The sequence below is a fragment of the Gobio gobio genome, assembly GCF_949357685.1.
Source record: "Gobio gobio genome assembly, chromosome: 22".
NCBI classification, from domain to species: Eukaryota; Metazoa; Chordata; class Actinopteri; order Cypriniformes; family Gobionidae; genus Gobio; species Gobio gobio.
In genome coordinates this window covers 46384673-46411810 of record NC_137118.1, presented here as the reverse complement: position 1 = coordinate 46411810, position 27138 = coordinate 46384673, and the positions used below count along the sequence as shown (strand labels likewise).

Genomic DNA, 27138 nt, shown 5'->3' with positions numbered 1-27138 from the left:
AGAGTGTGTGTGAGTGTGTCAGTATGAGTGTGTGAGAGTGAGTGTGTGTGTGTGTGTGTGAATGTGTGTGTGTGTGAGTGAGTGAGTGTGTGTGTGAGAGTGAGTCAGTATGAGTGTGTGTGTCAGTATGAGTGTGTGTGTGTCAGTATGAGTGTGTGTCAGTATGAGTGTGTGCACACATTTTTGGTTTTCAACCCATAATAGCAAATAAAGAGTGTTTGTCAGCGTTTGGAGAAGTGTGTGCTCGGCCACACTGTGTGTTTATTTATAATCTAAAAGACAAAAATACAAGCAAAAAACAACAGATCGAAATAACACATCAGACATCAGAGAATCATCTGAGCAGAACTAAAGCATTCAAAGAGACACATTCCCTGCTCAAACACACTTAAAATGTTCTTTCCCACAGAAGGTCTGGAGAATCCCGGCTCCATCTCGGCTCCTCCAGTCTCTTCAGATCTTGCGCTTCTTCCATTCTGGCTGATCTTTGTCGGCCTCCTCTTCCTCTTCCTCCTCCTCGGCAAACAGCGGGTCTGGCTGAGTCCTGTCCAGGGAAGAAAACACGTCATGTGACACGTTCAGAATCACACACACACACACACACACACACACACCGTTCACTGGACACGTGCATCTCTATGAGAACAGAATCATGACGGGAACCCGAGAGAGACAGAAGAGGATTAATCTAGTTCCCTACTTTCATTCATCCACAGCACACTGATTAAAACACAACATCTGCTGTGTGTGTGTGTGAGAGTGTGTGAGAGTGTGCGCGAGTGTGAGTGTGTGTGAGTGAGAGTGTGCGCGAGTGTGAGTGTGTGTGTGTGTGAGTGAGTGTGCGCGAGTGTTAGTGTGTGTGCGCGAGTGTGAGTGTGTGTGCGCGAGTGTGTGTGTGTGTGCGCGAGTGTGAGTGTGTGTGTGTGTGCGAGTGAGTGTCAGTATGAGTGTGTGTGTGTGAGTGTGAGAGAGTGTGTGTGAAAGAGTGTGAGTGTGCGAGTGTGAGTATGCGGGTGTGTGTGAGAGTGAGAGAGTGTGTGAGTGAGTGTCAGTATGCGTGTGTGTATGTGTGTGTGAGTGTGAGAATGTGTGTGTGTGTCAGTATGAGTGTGTGAGTGTGTGTGTGAGAGTGTGAAAGAGTGAGTGTGTCAATATGCGTGTGTATGTTAGTGTGTCAGTATGAGTGTGTGTGTGTGTGTGTCAATATGAGTGTGTGTGTGTGAGTGTGTGTCAGTATGAGTGTGTGTGTGTGTCAGTATGAGTGTGTGTGTGTGTCAGTATGAGTGTGTGTTAGTCTGTGTGTGAGTGTAAGTGTGAGTGTGTGTGTCTGTCAGTATGAGTGTGTCAGTATGAGTGAGTGTGTGAGTCAGTATGAGTGTGTGTTAGTCTGTGTGTGAGTGTAAGTGTGAGTGTGAGTGTCAGTATGAGTGTGTCAGTATGAGTGAGTGTGTGAGTCAGTATGAGTGTGTGTTAGTCTGTGTGTGAGTGTGTGTGTCAGTATGAGTGTGTCAGTATGAGTGAGTGTCAGTATGAGTGTGTCAGTATGAGTGAGTGTGTGTGTGTGTGTGTGTGTGTGTGTGTGTGTCAGTATGAGTGTGTGTGTGTGTGTGTGTGTGTGTGTGTGTCAGTATGAGTGTGTGTGTGTGTGTGTGTGTGTCAGTATGAGTGTGTGTGTGTGTGTGTGTGTGTGTGTGTGTCAGTATGAGTGAGTGTCAGTATGAGTGTGTCAGTATGAGTGAGTGTGTCAGTATGAGTGTGTGTGTGTGTGTGTGTGTGTGTGTGTGTCAGTATGAGTGTGTGTGTGTGTGTGTGTGTGTGTGTGTGTGTGTCAGTATGAGTGTGTCAGTATGAGTGTGTGTGTGTGTGTGTGTGTGTCAGTATGAGTGAGTGTGTGAGTCAGGGCTGGACTGGTAATCTGGCATACTGGGCATTTTCCCGGTGGGCCGACGCACTTTGGGGCCGATACAAGGTTATTTATTTATTTTTTTTTTTTGCCACGGACTGGCCCATCATGCAGAGACAGCGGCCCATTGGTTTGTCTTCTGAATGGACAGGCCAAAGCGAGAGAGACCTTCCCCCCTCCATAGACTGTGTCCATATTAGGCGCTGTTTAAAAATTAGCAAAAGGCGAATATCCGCGCGACAGCGCTGCCGCTGACGAACGTGCGCTGCGTTTCTGCTGCTCTATGAAGTGATGAACCGGCTCTTTGTATAAAACAACATTCGGAGTCAATCGTGTGATATGGGAACATTAAAGGTTCTGTGGTGAATCAGCTGAAAACAGCCGCGACCATGTCAATACATCACGAGGTAAATTGGAAAACAGCAATACACACAACTACAAACTTGTCACTCTAGCACAAGCAAATTCAATAGTTTATTATTATTTATTTATTTATTTATTTTCGAAACCATATACCTATGGTAATGAGGAGCATGATTTTACCTGTGACTACCATACAGTTAAATGAAACTGACCTACAGTTAAACTCAGTTCAAATGTCATTACACTGTAAAAAAAAAAGGTTCTATATGGCACCAAAAATGGTTCTTGGCTCGTAATCATAGGGGAACCTTTTTAGTGCTTCAGCGGTTCTTCAGAGGTTCTTCACCTGTTCTTTGACTAAGGTGCTTTATAGCACCTCTGAAGAACCGCTGAAGCACTAAAATTGGTGCTATATTGCACTAAAAAGGTTCCCTTATGATTACGAGCCAAGAACCATTTTTGGTGCAATATAGAACCTTTTTTTTTGAGTGTAGGGTAATTAAATTATAATTCAACAAAACAGCTTTAAAGCCTGGATCCCATGCATTAAAGGGATAGTTCACCCAAAAATGAAAATTATGTCAATTTACTCACCCTCAAGTTGTTCCAAACCCGTATGAGTTTCTTTGTTCTGCTGAACACAAAAGAAGATATTTTGAAGAATGTTTGTAACCAAGCAGATAGAGCAACTATTGACTACCATAGTATTTCTTTTTCCTACTATGGTAGTCAATATCTATCTATCTGCTTGGTTACAAACATTCTTCAAAATATCTTCTTTTGTGTTCAGCAGAACAAAGAAAAAAGGTTTGGAACAACTTGAGGGTGAGTAAATGATGATACAATTTTCATTTTTGGGTGAACTATCCCTTTAAGGACAAAGCTTTTTTCTCTGTGTTTTATGAACTTTTTAATAGATCTAATGAAATTTAACAACATGTTATTTCAATGAGAACCTCATGAAAGATAGATATCATATCAGTGTGTTACATAAATTAGGTGTTAACTCTCGAACATTTTTTATTGTTTTTAAAGGGGTAGTTCAACCAAAACATGTGAACGTTTACTCACCCTAATGTCATTCCAAACCTCAATGAATTTCTGTCTGTGTAACATAAAAGAAAATAATTTGAGTCTTTTTTTGTCCATACAATAGGTTATTCAATGGTATAGCCTATGGTTTGGTTGCCAACATTCTTCAAAATATCTTATTTTATGTTTCACGGAAGAGAGAAAGTCATACAGGTTTGGAACGATATGAGAGTGAGTAAATGATGACAGATTTTAAAAGCAGTAAATTCACTTTAATGTATCCTAGCTCAAAATCAGTGGTTTACTGTCAAGTGCATTTCTGTGTGACAAAAGTGCAATATTACGTTTGTTATCTGCATTTGCAATAAATTTGATAATATCCATCATTAGTTGTCCCTGTCCTAGATTTATTTATTTACCCCAATTTAAGGCCCTAACCCCAGTTAAAACATTCAAGAGGAACTCATGGGCCGGATGGGCTGGGTTTGCCAGGGCCGAATTTTAGCCCCAGTCCAGCCCTGGTGTGAGTGAGTGTGTGTGTGTGTCAGTATGAGTGTGTGTGAGTCTCTGTGAGTGTAAGTGTGAGTGTGTGTGTCAGTATGAGTGTGTGTGAGTCTGTGTGTGAGTGTGTGAGTGAGTGAGTGAGTGAGTGAGTGTGTGTGTCAGTACGCGTGTGTGTATGTTAGTGTGTCAGTATGAGTGTGTGTGTGTGTCAATATGAGTGTGTGTCATTATGAGTGTGAGTGTGTGTGTGTCTGTCAGTATGAGTGTGTGTGTGTGTGTGTGTGTGTCAGTATGAGTGTGTGTGTGTGTGTGTGTCAGTATGAGTGTGTGTGAGTCTGTGTGTGAGTGCAAGTGTGAGTGTGTGTGTCAGTATGAGTGAGTGTGTGAGTGAGTGTGTGTGTGTGTGTGTGTCAGTATGAGTGTCTGCGTCAGTATGAGTGTGTGTGAGTCTCTGTGAGTGTAAGTGTGAGTGTGTGTGTCAGTATGAGTGTGTGAGTCTGTGAGTGAGTGTGTGAGTGAGTGTGTGTGTGTGCGTGCCTGTGTGTGTGTGTGTGTGTGTGTCTGTGTGTGAGTGTGTGTGAGTCTGTGTGTGAGTGCGTCAGTGAGTGCGTCAGTGAGTGACTGAGTGTGTTTGTCAGTGTGAGTGTGTGTGAGTGTGAGTGTGTGTGTGTGTGTGAGATGTTTTTAAATGTAATTGTCTCTTCTAATCTCTATTAGCTGTGTTTACTGGGATGTTTTGAAAGCATGTCAATATGATATTGATGGAATCTCTGAACTGTGAAATAATGAATCATGTTTTTAATGATGATGAGCAGCAACAGGTCTGAGCTCAATCTGACACGCCACACATCAGAGGACAAACCTGACGGACGACAGGACAGACGTTACAGCGATGACCTGAATTCACACCACACCTGCTCAGGTGTCAGTGTCAGTGTGTGTGTGTGTGTGTGTGTGTGTGTGTGTTCAGACACCTGAAGACAGCAATTAAAGCGGCCGACACGAGCACTGAGAGTAACAGGAGCATTAGCTCTTTGTGTTCGTTAGCGTCTGTGTGTCATTACTGTCGTGATGAGCTCTTCTCTCACTAATGAGGAAGATACAGTTACACACACACACACACACCTGTGACAAAACTGCACATAATAGACTAACATGACAGCTATTCTCAAAGCTTTAGAGATGTGAAGATTTAATCAGCGGCATGTTTTAAAAACTGCACCCGTATGAACAGTGACGTGTTTATTTAAAGATGTCAGCCTTTGCTGTGACAGAAGCACAGCAGCATCTGTGAACCAGTGTGTGTGTGTGTGTGTGTTCATTCATAAAGCGCACGGCTCTGATCTGGTCACGCAGCCGTCACACACACAGCTTTTGTTGGCTTGATTCTGTCGTGAACGGACCACCACGGAAAACAGATCATGTGTTATTCTCCAGATAAACACTCAACAGAAGAAGAGATGAGCAGATACCAGACCTGACAGCCTCTTATCACACAGCAGATTTCAGGAGCATAACCACACACACACACACACACACACACACACACACACACACACACACACACACACACACACACACACACACACACACACACACACACACACACACACACACACACACACACACACACACACACACACACAGAGACAGACAGACAGACAGACAGACACACACACACACACACACACACACACACACACACACACACACACACACACACACACACACACACACACACACACACACACACACACACACAGACACAGACTCAGACACACAGACAGAGACACACACACAGACTCAGACACACACACACACACACACACACACACACACACACACACAGACTCAGACACACAGACAGAGACACAGACTCAGACACAGACTCTCACACTCACTCACACACACACACACACACACACACACACACACACACACACACACACACCTGGAACACCGCCCATGGAGTCACTCCTCTCATGAATTTGGCCTTCTTCAGATCTTATTTTAGTATTTTGTAAAAACTCAAATAAAAGGATGTAATCCATCACTGGAGTATTAAGGAAATCATAACAAAGAAATTGCATTTTTGGCAACGGCTGTGGATGTTTTATCAGATGATAATCCGCACGGCAGAGCAGCCAGAAGCAGAAGATAAGGAGACATTTCAAACTTCACTCGGGTATTTTTGCCTTTTTCCACCAATAAACATTAAACACAAACAAAAATATATTAAATAAAAATATATATTATATACATTTATTTATATAATACTTAATATACTTTAATATATTTTAGGTAAATATATATATATATACACAATTTTTTTAAAAATATATTATATACACTTATTTATATAATAATTAATATATGTTTAATATATGTCTATAAACAAACAAAAATTAATTTAATAAAATTGTATAATTTATATATGTAAATATATATATATATATATATATATATATATATATATATATATATATATATATATATATATATATATATATATATATATATATATATATATATATATATATATATATATATATATATATATTACAAAATATGTTTTAAGTAAATACATATATTTAACAATTAACTGGTGTTTTTTTTCTACCAATTTACATAAACAAAAATGTATTAAATAAAAAATATATTATATAAACTTATCTTATCTTACTTTTTCTACCAATTAACATTAATTAAATAAAAAATATTTAAAATTGTTTATATAATAAATAAAAATAAAATTAAGCAAACATACATTTAAAACTTTTAAAAAAAGTATTTTTCTACCAATAAACAAAAATGGATCATTTAAAAATATGTATTATATACATTTTAATTAAATAGAAAATATTTCAAGAAAATGTATATTGAAACCTTGACTAGCGTGATGATGTCCTTTAGTTCCTCCTCAGTCCAGAGACGCCAAAAGGCACGAGATATGGAATAATTCGTTGATTTTACCAAACACAAACATATTCACACACTTAAAAATATCTGAAATAATGCCACTGCATTAGACACAGAACACACACACACACACACACACACACACACACACACACACACACACACACACACACACACACACACACACACACACACACACACACACACACACACACACACACACACACACACACACACACACACACACACACACACACACACACACACACACACACACACACACACGAGGGTGTAGTTTATTGTTCTTCTCTCACTCAATCGCTGTATTTTGTTCTGTAATGCAAAGACTTTTAGACACTTTTAAGAGTTCACATTCTTCTCAGGGTCACTGTATTTGTTATTTTGGGATGGTGAAGTAAAACCGCCCCGTGCTCGAGAATCACGCCCCCCCCCCCCCCCCTTCAGCGCTCAGTGTGTCACCTGATCTCCAAACCCGTCAAACATTAATGCATCTGTTAGCCGAGGTGTGACACACAGGTGTCATCTGAACCGCTGCTCCAGTTTCAGCAACACTCTGTGTGTGTGTGTGTGTGTGTGTGAGACTCCCGGCTCTCCGGCGTCACCTGTGCACCTGCCAGCTGCTGTAATTGCACTGCCTTCTGAGATATTACCTCATTACACCAAATTATCAAGCAGCATCACATGCTTTCATCAATAAAAGGCAATCCCAGAAAACACCAGTATGAGCTCAGTGGGAAAATACAACCAATATGTAGATTATAAATATCGTTTCTAGGGCTGTCAAAAGATTAATGGCGATTAATCGCATCCAAAATAAAAGTTTGTGTTTACATAATATATGTGTGTTAATTATTATTTATATATAAATACACACACAAGCATGTATATATTTAAGAAAAAAATATTATTTTTATATATAAAACATTAATTTGATTATATAAATGTATATACAGTATATACATGCAAATATTTCTTAAATATATGCATGAATGTGTGTGTATTTATATATAAATAATAATTAACACACATATATTATGTAAACACAAACTTTTATTTTGGATGCGATTAATCGCCATTAATCTTTTGACTGCCCTAATCGTTTCATTCAAACACCAATAAAAATTCAACTATTTAATTTATAAATAGATCATTATAATAGCAAAGCTGTTGAATAATCAAATAAATTATTTGCAATCAAATTTTAATCATTTGACTATATATATTATATACAAAATAAGCAAGCGTTTTGAACTTAATATTGACAACTATTATTAATAAAACTAAAATTTAAACTGTAAATGTCTTGAAACGTGCAGCATTATTCAGTGTTGACGTAATTTCCTCTGAAACAGGAAGAAAGGGCGGGACATATCCAACAGCCCCTCCCCTTTTTTAAATAGCCAATAGTGTACCAATCCATGACACTTTAGGAAGTTAATAAAGTGGTAAGTTGCATGTTAGGGTTAGTGATCTATTTAATTTATTCCCAAAACACAAGCTTTTTTTAAACTTATTTCGGATTTATATTGTTTATTTGTTTGTTTTTGGTTTTTGCTTGTCTTTCATGGTAAATCTCATAGACAAACTGTAATTGCTGACAGGAAGATGCCACATTCGGTAAGACAAACGCTATGATCATAATTATTATCTGTAAGAAAGGTATCAACACAATCAAAACCAGAAGCATAATACTGCGTTCACACCAAACGCGAATAGAGCGTCAAAATCGTGTCTAGTTTCACGCGCGAACATTTTGAATGCATTCGCGCGTATAAATCGAACGTTTGAAGTGAAATTGACGCGCGTTCAAGGCACTCCAGGAGAAATGTCATAAAACACCACTCTGTCTCTTTTCATTTTCATTAAAAATATATATTAAACATTAATAGCCACTCAAATGTGGTCCAGGCAACTCCTACATTATCTTCACTGCATCTATATTTAAATATCCTTAGAAAATAAAGTTATGAAACTTCTCTTTGCCCTCAGTCTAAACGATTGGGCAGACAACAAATTATAGATTCATGACACCAAAGATCGGCCGTTAGATCTACACAAGACGAACCACTACAGGCCATCAGACCAGTGGCAGACGGCAGAAGGACTGGCCGAGGAAAGGCTGCTCTCGCTGGGGTTAATGAGCGCTGAGCACCCGCTGATCGCCTGGAGCTCAACTCCACAAACACAAGATCATTTTTTTTAAATAGGCACTCTCTTTATCAATAAACCACAGATTTGAGCTTTAAACAACCACATTCTCACCTGAAAAAGTCTTAAAACTACATTTTGTGACACAATAGTACTATTTTAATTTATGCAGGGTTTCTCATCACGTCACTTTACCACGTGACCGCAGCGAGCAGGCTCCTGATTGGTTAACGCGGCGCGAATTGACGCCAAAGTTCACATTTTTGAACTCGGGCTTCAGACCCGAATTCGCTTTTAACGCGTGAATGCACAAAAGCACCACTCGCGTGTAACGCGTGTATCGCGCAAGACGCTCAATTCGCGTCATTCGTGCAAACTGGACGCGCGAATGAGGCGGATTCACGTCCTTCGCGCCACGCGAAACACGCCTTCCGCGCCGCGGGACCTCCATACGCGCGTCAACGCACCTTTCCATTGACTTAACATTGAAATCACTCGTGCCAGACGCTCTATTCGCTGTTAACGCAGCATTATACAGATCTGTATAACAAGTAGCCTAGTTAGAGAATTTTCGTCCTCTCAGACAGTCAATATTGTGCTCGTAGTGCACACTCTTCAATTGACCAATCGGTAAGCCCCGCCCCCCTTAGTTACTGTTGCTAACTCGGACAAACAAACGGAGTTGCTATATTTTATGACAACCAGAAAACCCTCTCAGGATCCCTGGAGTCAGTGTTGAAGTCCCTCAGGCACGACATTTACCATTTTTATAGCATAAACACCAAACCGATGACAGCTTCGGGTTTTCCAATGTTTCTCTATGGCGCTGAAACCTAAAGATGTCCGAGTTCCGGTCCCAGCGCAACTGATACTCAACTGCCATTGGCTCATCGGCGTTCGATGGGAGGGGCTTACCGATAGGTCAATTGCACGCGCAAACGCGGTGGATCTCCCTTGATCATAAATAAAGCGCAAAATAAACTACGAGCATGAAACAATGCATGTCGATTAGTAAGTCATGAAATTAACAAAAAGTGCCAGTATTAAACTTAGTATGTTAGCTGCGAATGATTTACATGCAGGTTTATGATGTTGTTCATTCATCCTCAGGATCAGTAGTTTCATTAACAGTTCATCTTAATATTGTGTATGTAGGTTTCTTCAATTGCTAACAAGCATTGTTCAAAACTGAAACCACATTTTCAAAACTGATCCCCATCCCCTATAGTGCGCCATCTGATTGTTCCCTGTCCCCTACATAGTGCACCGTCTGATCGTTCCCTATCCTCTATATAGTACACCATCTGATCGTTCCCCATCCCCTATATAGTGTGCCGTCTGATTGTTCCCTATCCCCTATATAGTGCGGCATCTGATTGTTCCCCATCCCCTATATAGTGTGCTGTATTATAGATAGCCGTACACACTGATTGTGGTGGTGTATTATAGTTCCCCATCCCCTATATAGTGAGCTGTATTATAGTTCCCCATCCCCTATATAGTGTGCTGTATTATAGTTCCCCATCCCCTATATAGTGCGCTGTATTATAGTTCCCCATCCCCTATATAGTGCGCTGTATTATAGTTCCCCATCCCCTATATAGTGTGCTGTATTATAGTTCCCCATCCCCTATATAGTGCGCTGTATTATAGTTCCCCATCCCCTATATAGTGCGCTGTATTATAGTTCCCCATCCCCTATATAGTGTGCTGTATTATAGTTCCCCATCCCCTATATAGTGCGCTGTATTATAGTTCCCCATCCCCTATATAGTGCGCTGTATTATAGTTCCCCATCCCCTATATAGTGCGCTGTATTATAGTTCCCCATCCCCTATATAGTGCGCTGTATTATAGTTCCCCATCCCCTATATAGTGCGCTGTATTATAGTTCCCCATCCCCTATATAGTGCGCTGTATTATAGTTCCCCATCCCCTATATAGTGTGCTGTATTATAGTTCCCCATCCCCTATATAGTGCGCTGTATTATAGTTCCCCACCCCCTATATAGTGCGCTGTATTATAGTTCCCCATCCCCTATATAGTGTGCTGTATTATAGTTCCCCATCCCCTATATAGTGCGCTGTATTATAGTTCCCCATCCCCTATATAGTGCGCTGTATTATAGTTCCCCATCCCCTATATAGTGCGCTGTATTATAGTTCCCCATCCCCTATATAGTGCGCTGTATTATAGTTCCCCATCCCCTATATAGTGCGCTGTATTATAGTTCCCCATCCCCTATATAGTGTGCTGTATTATAGTTCCCCATCCCCTATATAGTGTGCTGTATTATAGTTCCCCATCCCCTATATAGTGTGCTGTATTATAGTTCCCCATCCCCTATATAGTGTGCTGTATTATAGTTCCCCATCCCCTATATAGTGTGCTGTATTATAGTTCCCCATCCCCTATATAGTGTGCTGTATTATAGTTCCCCATCCCCTATATAGTGCGCTGCATTATAGTTCCCCATCCCCTATATAGTGTGCTGTATTATAGTTCCCCATCCCCTATATAGTGTGCTGTATTATAGTTCCCCATCCCCTATATAGTGTGCTGTATTATAGTTCCCCATCCCCTATATAGTGTGCTGTATTATAGTTCCCCATCCCCTATATAGTGCGCTGTATTATAGTTCCCCATCCCCTATATAGTGTGCTGTATTATAGTTCCCCATCCCCTATATAGTGCGCTGTATTATAGTTCCCCATCCCCTATATAGTGTGCTGTATTATAGTTCCCCATCCCCTATATAGTGTGCTGTATTATAGTTCCCCATCCCCTATATAGTGTGCTGTATTATAGTTCCCCATCCCCTATATAGTGTGCTGTATTATAGTTCCCCATCCCCTATATAGTGTGCTGTATTATAGTTCCCCATCCCCTATATAGTGTGCTGTATTATAGTTCCCCATCCCCTATATAGTGCGCTGTATTATAGTTCCCCATCCCCTATATAGTGTGCTGTATTATAGTTCCCCATCCCCTATATAGTGCGCTGTATTATAGTTCCCCACCCCCTATATAGTGCGCTGTATTATAGTTCCCCATCCCCTATATAGTGTGCTGTATTATAGTTCCCCATCCCCTATATAGTGCGCTGTATTATAGTTCCCCATCCCCTATATAGTGCGCTGTATTATAGTTCCCCATCCCCTATATAGTGCGCTGTATTATAGTTCCCCATCCCCTATATAGTGCGCTGTATTATAGTTCCCCATCCCCTATATAGTGCGCTGTATTATAGTTCCCCATCCCCTATATAGTGTGCTGTATTATAGTTCCCCATCCCCTATATAGTGTGCTGTATTATAGTTCCCCATCCCCTATATAGTGTGCTGTATTATAGTTCCCCATCCCCTATATAGTGTGCTGTATTATAGTTCCCCATCCCCTATATAGTGTGCTGTATTATAGTTCCCCATCCCCTATATAGTGTGCTGTATTATAGTTCCCCATCCCCTATATAGTGCGCTGCATTATAGTTCCCCATCCCCTATATAGTGTGCTGTATTATAGTTCCCCATCCCCTATATAGTGTGCTGTATTATAGTTCCCCATCCCCTATATAGTGTGCTGTATTATAGTTCCCCATCCCCTATATAGTGTGCTGTATTATAGTTCCCCATCCCCTATATAGTGCGCTGTATTATAGTTCCCCATCCCCTATATAGTGTGCTGTATTATAGTTCCCCATCCCCTATATAGTGCGCTGTATTATAGTTCCCCATCCCCTATATAGTGTGCTGTATTATAGTTCCCCATCCCCTATATAGTGTGCTGTATTATAGTTCCCCATCCCCTATATAGTGTGCTGTATTATAGTTCCCCATCCCCTATATAGTGTGCTGTATTATAGTTCCCCATCCCCTATATAGTGCGCTGTATTATAGTTCCCCATCCCCTATATAGTGCGCTGTATTATAGTTTCCCATCCCCTATATAGTGCGCTGTATTATAGTTCCCCATCCCCTATATAGTGCGCTGTATTATAGTTCCCCATCCCCTATATAGTGTGCTGTATTATAGTTCCCCATCCCCTATATAGTGCGCTGTATTATAGTTCCCCATCCCCTATATAGTGCGCTGTATTATAGTTCCCCATCCCCTATATAGTGCGCTGTATTATAGTTCCCCATCCCCTATATAGTGCGCTGTATTATAGTTCCCCATCCCCTATATAGTGCGCTGTATTATAGTTCCCCATCCCCTATATAGTGCGCTGTATTATAGTTCCCCATCCCCTATATAGTGCGCTGTATTATAGTTCCCCATCCCCTATATAGTGCGCTGTATTATAGTTCCCCATCCCCTATATAGTGTGCTGTATTATAGTTCCCCATCCCCTATATAGTGAGCTGTATTATAGTTCCCCATCCCCTATATAGTGCGCTGTATTATAGTTCCCCATCCCCTATATAGTGCGCTGTATTATAGTTCCCCATCCCCTATATAGTGCGCTGTATTATAGTTCCCCATCCCCTATATAGTGCGCTGTATTATAGTTCCCCATCCCCTATATAGTGTGCTGTATTATAGTTCCCCATCCCCTATATAGTGAGCTGTATTATAGTTCCCCATCCCCTATATAGTGCGCTGTATTATAGTTCCCCATCCCCTATATAGTGCGCTGTATTATAGTTCCCCATCCCCTATATAGTGCGCTGTATTATAGTTCCCCATCCCCTATATAGTGTGCTGTATTATAGTTCCCCATCCCCTATATAGTGAGCTGTATTATAGTTCCCCATCCCCTATATAGTGCGCTGTATTATAGTTCCCCATCCCCTATATAGTGCGCTGTATTATAGTCGTCCCCTATATAGTGTGCTGTATTATAGTTCCCCATCCCCTATATAGTGCGCTGTATTATAGTCGTCCCCTATATAGTGCGCTGTATTATAGTCGTCCCCTATATAGTGTGCTGTATTATAGTTCCCCATCCCCTATATAGTGCGCTGTATTATAGTCGTCCCCTATATAGTGTGCTGTATTATAGTTCCCCATCCCCTATATAGTGCGCTGTATTATAGTCGTCCCCTATATAGTGCGCTGTATTATAGTCGTCCCCTATATAGTGCGCTGTATTATAGTCGTCCCCTATATAGTGTGCTGTATTATAGTTCCCCATCCCCTATATAGTGCGCTGTATTATAGTCGTCCCCTATATAGTGTGCTGTATTATAGATAGCCGTACACTGATTGTGGTGGTGTAGGGAACACTGAGGTCTGCACTGGGGATCAGCGCTGGTGTGTGTGTGTCAGATGAAGTGAACACTCTCTGCTCTGGTCTGTGTCTTACTTCTTATAGGCCGGGGCGACCCAGTAAGGGTTCTCTGCGGCTTCTTTGGCGTGGCGCAGGATGGCCTCTCGTGGGTTACTGTCATCGGTTTTGTCCAGGGCGATGTTTTTCACGATGAAGGAGGACAGCGTTCCTCCATGGGCCGCCACACGACCACCCCGACCTGCTCGAGGACAAAAGCGAAGATCAGAGCTGAACAAACACACACACACACACACACACACACACACACACACACACACACACACACACACACACACACACACACACACACACACTCACACTCACACTCACACTCACACTCACACTCACACTCACACTCACACTCACACTCACACTCACACTCACACTCACACTCACACACTCACACACTGTTTCTGGCTCTACTAGAGCAGGTTTTCCTGCTGTAATGTTGATTATTTCCTCATATTCTCCATAGAGACAGAGTGTATTTAGGCCACGCCCACACGGGGGTCAATCCAACGCTCTCCATTGACTTTGTATTGCGTGAGGCGGCATCCTTGTCATTTCGGACTTATAACAAAAAACAGAACAATGTCTAAAAGCTGATATGTGACAAAGTGTACAGCAAACAAGCTAAACAACACAGAAATAAGTTTTTATAAGCTGTCGACCCAAAAAAACGAGAGTTTAAGGAGACAAAAGTGGATAAAGGCAGTAAAACGTGACGCTTCAGCTGAAGAATGGGGACATTTGGGGATCCTGACACTCAGTGTGTCTCAGTTTGTCTATGTGTGCAGTAAATATGTTGTCACTGTTAAGTCAAATCTCCAAATGTCAGTTTTATATATGATATTTCCTGTCTCTGATGACGTTCTCCTCTAGTGTGTGCACTTCTCAGTGTAATATAACGTGTCTCAATGGCCTGTGTCCACTTTTTTGTCCTTAAACGCTCGTTTTTTGGGTCAATAGCTTATAAAAACGTCTGGGTTTTTGGTTGTGGGTTTTGTTTAGCTTGTTTGCTCTACACTTTGTCACATATCCGCTTTTAGACATTGTTCTGTTTTTTGTTATAAGTCTGAAATGACAAGGTCTCCATTGTTGCGGCTCCTCTCTTCCCAGTCTGTCAGTAACGCTCTGCTTAGTTCCTGTCTCTATGAAGCCCCTCCTTCTGAAAGCACACTGTGCTCTGATTGGTCGGCTGGAGCAGTGTGTTGTGATTGGTCAAGTGTCCCGCCCCTTACCATAACCAGCAGTTTCAACCATAGATATACATAATAAAGGCTAGATGTCTCGTCCGCGCTGCTGGCCAATGGAGGTCGACGTCCGGCGGCCATCTTGTCACAGTCAGCTCGCTCACTCGTAACATTGTGTTTTAATGGTGCTTGCACTTTTTAAATAACCATAACTTGCTAAATTTTCTACCGATTTTCAAATTGTTTGGTTTGTTATAAACGTCAGAGATGTAGTTATGACACTGCATGTGAAAAATTATTCATAATTTATTCAAGCATCCATAATTATAGCCACGTTAATAACGTTTGTAAGAAACCAAACCATTTGTAAATCCGTCAATATTTCAGTGAGATAAGAGTTTGTGTTCAGCTCGCCTTACATCAGGAGCCTGTCAGAAAGCTCGCCTGTGACAAGATGGCCGCCGGTGATGATGTTAGAGACTCCGCCGTAAGACATCTAGCCTTTAATATAGATATCTATGGTTTCAACACATGACTAACTCAACCAGGCCCCGCCCCTTTATCCTGCGTATTAATTATTAAAACGTGGAATATTGTGACGCGTTCGGTCCTGGAAGAAAACTCAAGGGAGTTCAGAAACACTGATAGAGAGAAGAACAGAAACATCACACACTAAAGACAGACGAACACGGAAAAAGCAGAATCGAGTCTTTAAGTAAAACATCCTCCTCCACGCAGGGAAAGTGTATTTACGCTGTGATTAAACATGAGGAGCGGAGACTGATCGGAGAGCTGAGCCTCTGCCAGGACTAATGTAATCTCCAGCAGTGTTTACTGTGTCTCAGAGCCGGAACATCTTGGCATTGAGACTCAGACTCACTCCGGCCGCTTATGTGGACACTGTGCAACATTGGGCTTGATAATATACAGTTGAAAAGTTACATTTCTGAGCAAATGATTCATGAAAGCATGAGCTAAACCTCAGGAGGCTCTGATGAATTATAATATTATAAGAGCCATTTCATTTCAGTTTATTATTTGTTTATTATTTGTTTTAAGTGTGTAAACACTGGCACTGGACGGAGCAATACAGTTTAAAACTTGATTTGGGTAATTGTGTCTTTTTCTATCAACAAAAATGTACTAAATAAAAAAAAAAATTAATAATAATAATAATAATAATTATATATATATATATATATATATATATATATATATATATATATATATTTATTTATATATTTAGACTTTATTTTTATTTAATATAATAAAAATTTTTTAATGTATGTATTTAGGTAATGATTTATATAATATATTTTATATATATATATATATATATATATATATATATATATATATATATACATACATATATATACACATACATACATATATACGTACACACACACACACATTTAAATATAATTAAATATTTTATATATTATTTATTACATAAAAAATTGTAGTTTACTAGTTTAACCCTAATTTTGGTTTGTAGTTATTGATTAATATAATATAATTAATATAATATAATAAAATACAATAAAAAATGTTTTCTAAATTAATTAATGTTATAATATATAATATATAAAAATACAAATATAATATAAAATACTAAAATAAAAACAAAAAATAATATAAGATATAATACAATTAATATAATACAATATAATGCAAAATATAAATATAAAAATAAAAATAATATAATATAATTAATATAATAAAATACAATAAAATAAAATAAAATAAAAAACTTATTAAAAAATAAAAATAATTTATATTATATTATAATATAATTTATAAAATATAACTAATATAACAAAATACAAAATATAATATTAGATAAAAATATAATATAAAATACTAAAATAATATAATATAATAATTTAACATAATATAATATAATATATAATATAATAACTTTAATTAGATAAAAAAATATAACAAATAAAGGAAAATATTTGTGATAATTTATCTTCCTGTCATTCCTGCATGACTCAAACAATATCACTTCCTGGATGTCACAATTTTAAGCAATGTTTTAATAGTCAACCATTTTGCATGAAAAACATGAGACATAAATAAGAATTTTATTTAAATGAACTGATGGTCAGAACACGTTTCTTATCTAACACATGCAGAAGTTCTCCGTCTACAGAATGAGGGATGTGTGTGTGTGTGTGTGTGTGTGTGTAATGCTTTCTAAACGAGAGTCAGAGCCTCAGGAGCTTTTCCTCACCTGGACCGGAGACGGGCGGCTCGGGTTTGTGGGATTTGAGCGGGTCCAGTCGGTCCTTCTCCAGCTGCTTCCTGGTGCTGCGCTGGCGAGCCTCGCGGAACATGGGCAGAGCGTGAGCTGAAACACACAGCGATCACATGACATGAACACCACCAGCTCCAGCTTCACCTCAGGAAATACTACGCTCTCCACACGCGCCATAGCAACTCCGGGATTTATTTACTTTTGATTAAGTCGCCCACATTTCACAGTGTAACCAAAATAAATGTGTGTGTGTGTGATGGTCATGTGTGTGTGTTTTACTCCAGGGTCACAGGGAGACGTAGGAAAGATGGAGCGATTTTCCATTCAGGACTGAGCTGATTCCACCCACACACACGCTACATTAAGCAAAAAGGTTACCGGTGACACATGTCCGTTTTTTCCTCAATGGCCCATCATCCTGTTTCACGCCACCTCACATTTTCCATCGCTATTTCCTGAGCGATTCGCCACTGTTATGGTGTGTGAGTTTTGAAGGGTCTTTAAGTTCACGGGTCGTGATCACGCGCTGGCGTTCTCGTGGCACACGCGTGTCTGCTGGAGGGTCGGGCGCTAATGGCATCGTGCCCCTCGGGTGAGCCTCTGCGCGGGGCAATCCGATGGAAAGCACTCACTCCGTGCAAACACACACACACACACACACACACACACACACACACACACAGGCTGGTTAATGGGTCTGTGGCAGGTCTGAATGTAGGATGGCACCTCTCAGGGCAGGACGGGGCAGTATTATCATCCGCCGCTAATGTGTGTGTGTGTGTGTGTGTGTACATACAGCAGCGTCCAAACGTCTAACAGCTAAATCTATCATTACTAATTATATAAGCTGAGGTGTATAAATCAAGCTCTAGGAGACGCTTCTACACACATTAGTGAGAGAATGGGCCAGTCTCAGGAGTGTGTGTGTGTGTGTGTGTTCGCTTCTACACACATTAGTGAGAGAATGAGCCGCTCTCAGGAGCTCAGAGAACTGGGCCGTGATCGGTGGACACCTGTGCAATAAATCTGAATATTATACTAAATATTCCACAGGATTATAACAAAGCGATTGGGAACAACAGAAACTCAGCCACAAAGAGCGGGGTCAGCGCATGCTGAGGGTCACAGAGCGCAGATTCAATAGACCTCCAAACTTCTGTGTCCTTCAGATGAGCTCAAGAACAGTGTGTAGAGCTTCATGGGTTTCCATGGCCGAGCAGCTCATCCAAGCCTTACGTTACCAACTGTGGGATGCAGTGGGGTAAAGTGTGCCGCCACTGGACTCTAGAGCAGTGGAGACGTGTTCTCTGAGTGACCAATCACGCTTCTCTGTCCGACAATCCCATGGACGAGTCCATAGGTGTTTCTCAATGTCAAGGATCCTTCCTCTGTAGGACTAGTCCTTCCAAGTCACTTCCTTCAGAGGCTAGGCGAGACTCCTCTTTAGCATTCGGAAAACAAGTAAATGGAACAGGCTTGCAAGTGCGCGTCAGCCTCATTACGTCAGTGAAAAGGTCCTTTAGCCATCAATAACGTCATTTGTATAATATCAATACGGTTGTAATTTGTACTGTTTAAAATTAAACTTTACTTATATTTACTACGGTTATAACAAATGTTTGGTAACGTAAATACTTACACTTGAAAGCATATTGCCCCGTTAACGCTCCGACTCCGCCAACGTCCGATATTTTGTATTTTTTGAACAAGATAGCAAAGCTGCGCGCATAGGATTGTGGGTGATTTGAGAACGCTAAGTGCGCGAAGTCTACTCGTATGCATCCTTTCCTGTATATGGCATATTTTTCGAACGAAGGACTCAGATCTTGGTTGAAATTCCGAGGATCCTCAACATTGGAACAGCCCTTCGACGGACGTCGATGACGTAGCATCCTCGGAATTCTGGCTTCCAAGGATCCTTCCTTGACATTGAGAAACGCCTTGGGTTTGGCAGTTGCCAGGAGAACGGGACTTGCCTGACCGCATTGTGCCAAGTGTAAAGTTTGGTGGTGGGGGGATTATGGGGTGGGGGTTGTTTTTCAGGGGTTACAACTCTTAATGCTTCACCAAGACATTTTGGACAATTTCATGCTCCCAACTTTGTGGGAACAGTTTGTGGACGGCCCCTTCCTGTCCCAGCATGCACCAGTGCACAAAGCGTCTCCATAAAGACATGGATGAGCGAGTTTGGTGTGGAGGAACTTGAGTCCTGACCTCAACCCGATAGAACAGCTTTGGGATGAATTAGAGCGGAGACTGAGAGCCAGGCCTTCTCGTCCAACATCACTAATGAAGAATAAACACACTCCTAAACCTTGAGGAAAGCCTTCCCAGAAGAGCTGAAGCTGTTAGAGCTGTGAAGGGTGGGCGACTCCATATTAAACCCTACAGATTAAGAATGGGATGGCGTTAAAGTTCATGTGCATGTGAAGGCAGAAATCCCAAAACTTTTGGCAATATAGCGTGTATATAAGAAATTGCTATTTGTGAATAAAAATTATTATAAACTACTGGAAAATGTAATTATAGAGTTAATTTATTATATACATTTATACAAGTGTATATATAAATATTCTAGTTATATCAAGCTCTAAATTATATTAGACAAAATTGCTATCTGTGAGTAAAAATAATTTATTTATTATTATATAAATTATGTTTTATATATTACCACTCATATTCTAGTTATGTCAAGCTCTAAATGTATATGTATATATTTATATAAAAATTATAATATAATACATTTGAATAATAATAACAACTGTATAAAAATATAATACACATAAAATGAGAAATAATTATATGTTGGCAATAATTAAATATGAATAATTATTGTTATTATATTATTACTAAGGCCCATAACAGTACTAGTCCATATAAAGTGAGCACTAACATTGAATCCTAAATTTGTCATTACTAATTATATCAGCCGAATGATTGGTGTGTTACTGATAGCAGTATATCTATGCAAAATATTATACATATAATAAATAATCAAAATAAAAATGATACTATTTATAATATCTCGATATATTTGCAATAAAACGTCCTATTTCAACGGTTACCTTTTTTGCACACATTGACAGTAGAGGACAGGAAGTGATGTGGAGGTGAGTGTGTTAACTGCTGAGCCACAGCTCGGACACGTATATGACAAAATATGTATTCATGTAGATTATGATCTGGTCATATACGCACGGGTGATGATGTAGTCTTGCGTCAGCGTCTCTGCGTGTTTCTCCTTCCTCTTGCTCTTTACCACACACAGCATGGCACCTCTGGAGGACACAGAAAACAGGATATTAGCTTCTATGGCTATTCTATTCTTTTATGTCAAGCTCAGATAAAATTGCTATTTGTGAGTTAAAAAAAAAAAATTAGGGCTGTCAAAAGATTAATCATGATTAATCGCATCCAAAATAAAAGTTTGTGTTTACATAATATATGTGCGTGTACTCTGTATAATAATTATGTATATATAAATACACACACATTCATGTATACATTTAAGAAATATTTGCATACTGTATTTATAAAATTCATATTGTATATGAATATAAATATTTTATATAAAAATGTAATACATTTTTCTTAAATATATACATGCTTGTGTCTGTATATATTTATATATAATGTATAAATAATTATTATACAGAGTCCACGCACATATATTATGTAAACACACACTTTTATTTTGGATGCGATTAATCGCGATTCATCTTTTGACAGCCCTAAAAAAAATGTAATCCTGACCTACTGGAAAATGTGATAATAGAATTTATTTATCATTATATAAATTATTTTTTATATATAACCATTCATATTCTAGTTATGTCAAGCTCTAAATTATTAAATCAGACTGAAATTAGCATTTGTGAATACAAAATAATGTAAAAAAACAATTTTAAACACCTGGAAAATTTTATTATAGAGTGTATTTACAATTTTATAAATTATTTTAATATATAAACACTCTAAAAAGTTACATAAATATAAATATTTAATTAAGACTGAATATATAAGACTAAATAAAAAAGTTTAAATATACATATTCTAGTTATGTCAAGCTCTAAAATATAATCAGATAAAAATTGCTATTTGCGAGTAAAAGTAATTATATAATTTATTATAATATAAATATTTTTTTAAATAGAAAGTTTAAATATAAATATTCTAGTTATGTCTATTAGTGAATAAAATTATCTATTGGAAATTTAATTACAAGATGTATTTATATCTTATAAAAAGATATATATTACATAAAAAGGTTTGAAAACAAAAGCGCTTTGTTTCTGATTTTGTCCTGGACAATCTGCCCTGTGTTTGACAACAGGACGTGACTTTGTTCTAAGCGTGCAGACGATTGATTTTGCCCACACTAATGGAGTCATGAATGAGCCTCAATGAGTCATTACGCTGAGTTTCCTCGCTTTAATCAGCCCAAATCTGTCTGGAATCAAACACGGGCGGAAACACAGGGGAAAGTGTGAAGTGTGACTAGGGTTGGGTATCGTTTTTTTTTCTTTTCGATTCTCGTGACAAACCAATACTTTTAAAACGGTTCCGGTGCCTAAACTAATACTTTTTATTTTTTTTAAAGGCCACAAAACGAGGTGGATGACATTAAATGGCTTTTTTTTATTTTTTTTTTATTTAAATTGAACCATTTATTAAAAGTTTAATGTATACTTAAATGTATGAATATAAATAAATACAAAACAATTTACTTATTTACAAATTATAATTGACTTATTTACAAATTCACAGTAAAACCTAAGCCACCTAACCCAACTACAACAAGCCTAATATAACTCTAAATAACAGTTACAGTAATAACAGCAGTCGTCTGTATTCTTGCTCTGCTACTAACCAGCTTCGAGCTTCAGCTTTATTTTGAAATATGATCATATTCTCTGGCTAAATATTTTAGAACACATCGCCTTAATGTTTCCATGGCGACGCGTCATGTTTCTCACATAACACACAGCTGCCGCAATAGCGCTGACAGCTCAGCTGTATCGGGTTTATTTCGTTTTTTCTTTTTATTCAAAATATTCACAAACTTCTTAACTGTGTCACGAACTATCTGATATTCAAATGTGTGAGTGATTGTGTGTTAGTTGGTCTATAAAGCGCAATGGGCGGCGCCATGTTAGTTTGCGCCTCAGAATCGGATCTGTCGGATTTACAACACTTGAGTTCATTCTCGTCTCACGAACTACATGAAAGTAAGTGACCAGTGAACTGAAAGAAGAATAGAGTAAACTATACAGTTACTATATAATGTGCATGTATCTGATGTGAATAAAACACGTAACATTAGTCAAATTATAACCGTCTGAAAGGATTGTCATTGCCGCTTTCATAGACATCAGTGTGTGTTTTTTGCTAGTAGCCTATTTATGAGCATTTAAATGTCTGAAACCTGAAATAAACATGATGTGGTTGAAAACACTCAATAGGTGTCATGAGTTGTGGTTGAAAACACTGAATATTTGTCATGAGTTGTGGTTGAAAACACTGAATAGTTGTCATGAGTTGTGGTTGAAAACACTGAATATTTGTCATGAGTTGTGGTTGAAAACACTCAATAGGTGTCATGAGTTGTGGTTGAAAACACTGAATAGTTGTCATGAGTTGTGGTTGAAAACACTAAATAGTTGTCATGAATTGTGGTTGAAAACACTGAATAGTTGTCATGAGTTGTGGTTGAAAACACTGAATAGTTGTCATGAGATGTGGTTGAAAACACTGAATAGTTGTCATGAGTTGTGGTTGAAAACACTGAATAGTTGTCATGAGTTGTGATGTGACCATCGCTGAGCGTCTGTCTCTGGCTCGGTGCCAGCCAAAGCACGTGAAAGCACGTTTGAATTTTGGCACCGAAATGAGGAACCGAAATCTGCGTTCTGATTCGGTCCGGGACATACCGGTTATATAAGACCGGGTTTCGGTAACCAACCCTAAGTGTGACGGAGACGGACACCCAAACCAACCGCACCTCTGACTCTTGACTGGGTCGTAGTACACCTTGGCCAGACCATTCCCCATTCCAACCATGATCTGATTCAGCTTGGGATGCCAAAGACAGCGGACGACGCTCTGAAACAACACCAGATGAGAGAACGAGAGTGAGATTTCATTATTTGAACAGGAAGCGAACATAAACCCATGGCAGTGTGAGGGTCTGATATCTCTCGCCGTCCAGCTCATCTCCAGTTGACTATATTTGGCGGTCGGGAAGAGGCCTGGATCTCAAAGACAAATGGGCCGCTGCCAGGGGCATGTGTGAGGATTTGTGGGCATGTTTGTGTGTGTGAGACGGAGGAACAGACTCATGAATACCTGGAATCACATGCTGGGGAAACGTCTTCATGCAGCACATTTCTACACAACGACGCTTCATTAGTGAACATTAAAGTTATTAAAACATTACGATCTTACTTGTGAAAATACAACCCCCACAAATGCATATTTTCCATAAGGAAATAATAATAAGAAATATAGCTGCAAGCAGCCATTATCACAACAGAAGCAAACAAAGAAGCCAGCAGCAGACCAACTGCAACAATGAGTAAAGACATTTAGAGACAATTATAAGCACAAACCCATTAATACATTGAGTTGTATAGAGCCAATTTAATGTTTTGTTTAATTATAGTGCCACCGAGTGGCGCAGTCCCACCACTTTTTGTGTGTCTTCAGAGTGCCTCCATACATAAGTGTGTCAAATTTGGTGAAAATATCTCAATTCGTTTAGATGTTATAGACATTTGTATTTATGAGCAAATAAAAAAATCCACACCTGACCTTGATTGCATTTTTTTTTTGGCACTTACTATAAAAAATTTTAACATTTGGCCATTTACATATGTCAACCCGCTATGATTTTCCTACGGAGGTTTCACCTCGATCTAACTAACGGTTTCGAAGATATTCACGAAAGTTGTTTAAATGCTAAATCCCAACGTTGAACACACCATAAGGCGAAACCTGGCATGTTTGGTATCGTTGGACTCGGCAAGGATTCAAGAATCTAAGGATATGACTCCCATGAAAATTAGTCGACCACACCCATAAACATGTGAATATTTGATTTTACCACTAGGTGGCGCAGACTCGAAACTTCTCAGGCTTTGTGCCGATGACCCATACCAAGTTTCGTAACAACACACTAATGCGTTCATGAAATACAAAATTTAAAATGGCCGACATCCAAAATGGAAAAATTCCAGCCGTCAGCATGCCGTCCCGAATCTAAGGAGACCACTTTTATGATACTTGGGTAAAGCGTTCATAAGTTATAAGCAAAAATTGTCATTTTTTTTGTATCTCCAGACCAGTAGGTGGCGCTGCGCTGAAATCCAGAATGTAGCCTCTGGTCATGCCTGTGATGATCTGTACCAAGTTTGGTCAGAATACGATAAAGTGTTGCGGAGATACAGCTTTATGTCTTATTTCACAAACGCTACATAAAATTTGTTTGCAGGTTTTTCAAAAACTCTTTGATGAATTTACTTTTTGCTGGCATTGTCTGAAGATGATCTGGTTCAATTTTAATGCAAATTGGATAAACCGTCTAGAAGGAGTTTGAATAAGTATGTTTTTTGGTGGGAAAATAGCACTAACGAAAATGGGTTCAATCCAATCGTCTTGAGCCATGGAATCAGAGGAAAGAACTGTGTCTCTAGCACTTACGGTTCAAAAGTTATTAGCACAAACGTACATTAAACTTTGGACAGGTGGTGGCGCTAGAGGGATTGAGTTAGAGACTCCAAATTTGATATGGTGACAGTTCAGACTGTCTTCTATCAGTGTGCCAAATTTCCTAACTTTCCTGCAAAGGGTTCCATGGGCTGGCATAGACTCAAGGGCGGAAGAAGAATAACAAGAAAGCTTGGCTCCTAATAATAATAATAATAATATCGTCTATGGAAAATGTCAGTGAATAACGACTTAAAATTGGGTCTGTTCCTCACACAAAGCATCAAATGAATTCTGTGAATATACTGAATATCAGATTTATTTATAAAGCACATCTAAAAACGACAGATGTTGGCCAAAGTGCTGTGCAAAGTTAAAGCAAATAATATCAAAACTAGGACACATCACAATCACACGCAATGCACAAAGTATCCCACTGCACCTACTTATGACTATACGCAGTAATAAACAGATGAGTTTTAAGAAGGGATTTAAAATCATCATATGATGATGCAGATTTAATGTAAAGTGGCAGATTATTCCAGAGCTGTGGAGCCACTGAAAAGCCACAATCTCTTTTCAGTTTAAAGCGTGTAAAAGCGTAGTTGACTGGATGTATGACGAAATGAAAGGAGATCAGAAATATATGGAGGAGCCAAACCGTGGAGGCCTTTATAAACAAACAATAATGCTTTGAACGGGATACGATACTTGACTGGAAGCCAGTGGAGAGAGACCAGCATTGGCGAAATATGTTCCCTCTTCTTTGTTCCAGTCAAAAGTCTAGCGGCAGCACTTTAGACGAGCTGGAGACGTGACAGTAAAGACTGTGAGACACCCAAGTATAATACATCACAATAATCCAGTCTGGACGAGATGAAGTGTATTACACACTCCAGATCTTTGGATGATAAGAATGAGTTCATTTTGGCTATATTTTTGAGTTGATAGAAGCAACTTCTGACCAGAGCATTGATTCCCAACACCTACATTTCTAGCACGTGTATGAAGGTCCTAATTTACTGGAAAACACTTCTGTGGAAGAAGAGAGGCCAAAACTAAGATGTCCGTCTTTACGTTGTTTAACTGAAGGAAAATGGCTGACATCCAATGGCTGACATCCCTTAAATAAACACTGTAAACTAGAAACACTGAGTGTCATCTGCACAACAGTGGTGTGAAATACAAATGGCATACAAAGGAAGCTATGTAATGAAAATAAAACTGGGCCCAGCATTGAGCCCTGTGGAACCCCATACAAAACTGATGCCCAAGGTGAAGAATAATGGCCAATCTCCAAAAAAAAGGTCCTATCTATTAAATGTGAAGTGAAACAATTTATAACACAACAATATAGCGCATACTGAAGTCATACAGACTCCCTCTATGGTCTTTGCATGGTGTTTTTGTTCTTTTTGGAGCTTGACAGCTGTGATTACTGTCATACAAACATGCGGTATTGAAAAGAAACGCATGAAAATGAATAAATAAGTAAAAAGTTAAAGTTAAGTAAAACATAGGTTTGGATTAATATGAGTAAATAATGAAGCTGTACAGGAAAAGACATGGATGGGATGGATGGATATGATGGGATGGGTAGATTGTGGATGGATGGATGGATGGGTGGGAGGGATAGGATATGGATGGATGGATGAGATGGATAGAATGGAAATTATGGGATAGGATAGGGATGGATGGGAGGGATAGGATATGGATCGATGAATATGATGGGAGGGATAGGATATGGATGGATATGATGGGATGGTTAGATGGATGGATGGGATGAATAAGATGGATAGGATGGATATTATGGGGTGC

At 39.2% G+C, this 27138-nt stretch overlaps 1 protein-coding gene across 1 annotated transcript in view; it reads right to left on the bottom strand.

The window, feature by feature from the left end:
- Positions 1 to 222: 222 nt before the first annotated feature.
- Positions 223 to 27138, bottom strand: part of wdr70 (WD repeat domain 70) — a 194588-nt gene continuing 167672 nt past the window's right edge. The window contains exons 14-18 of the mRNA XM_079803825.1: positions 23618 to 23718; positions 20815 to 20894; positions 17593 to 17709; positions 14197 to 14359; positions 223 to 544 (exon numbers count right to left, since the gene is read on the bottom strand). Coding sequence (XP_079659951.1) covers positions 454 to 544; positions 14197 to 14359; positions 17593 to 17709; positions 20815 to 20894; positions 23618 to 23718 — 552 coding nt within the window. The 3' untranslated portion in view covers positions 223 to 453. The remainder of the gene's footprint in view (positions 545 to 14196; positions 14360 to 17592; positions 17710 to 20814; positions 20895 to 23617; positions 23719 to 27138) is intronic.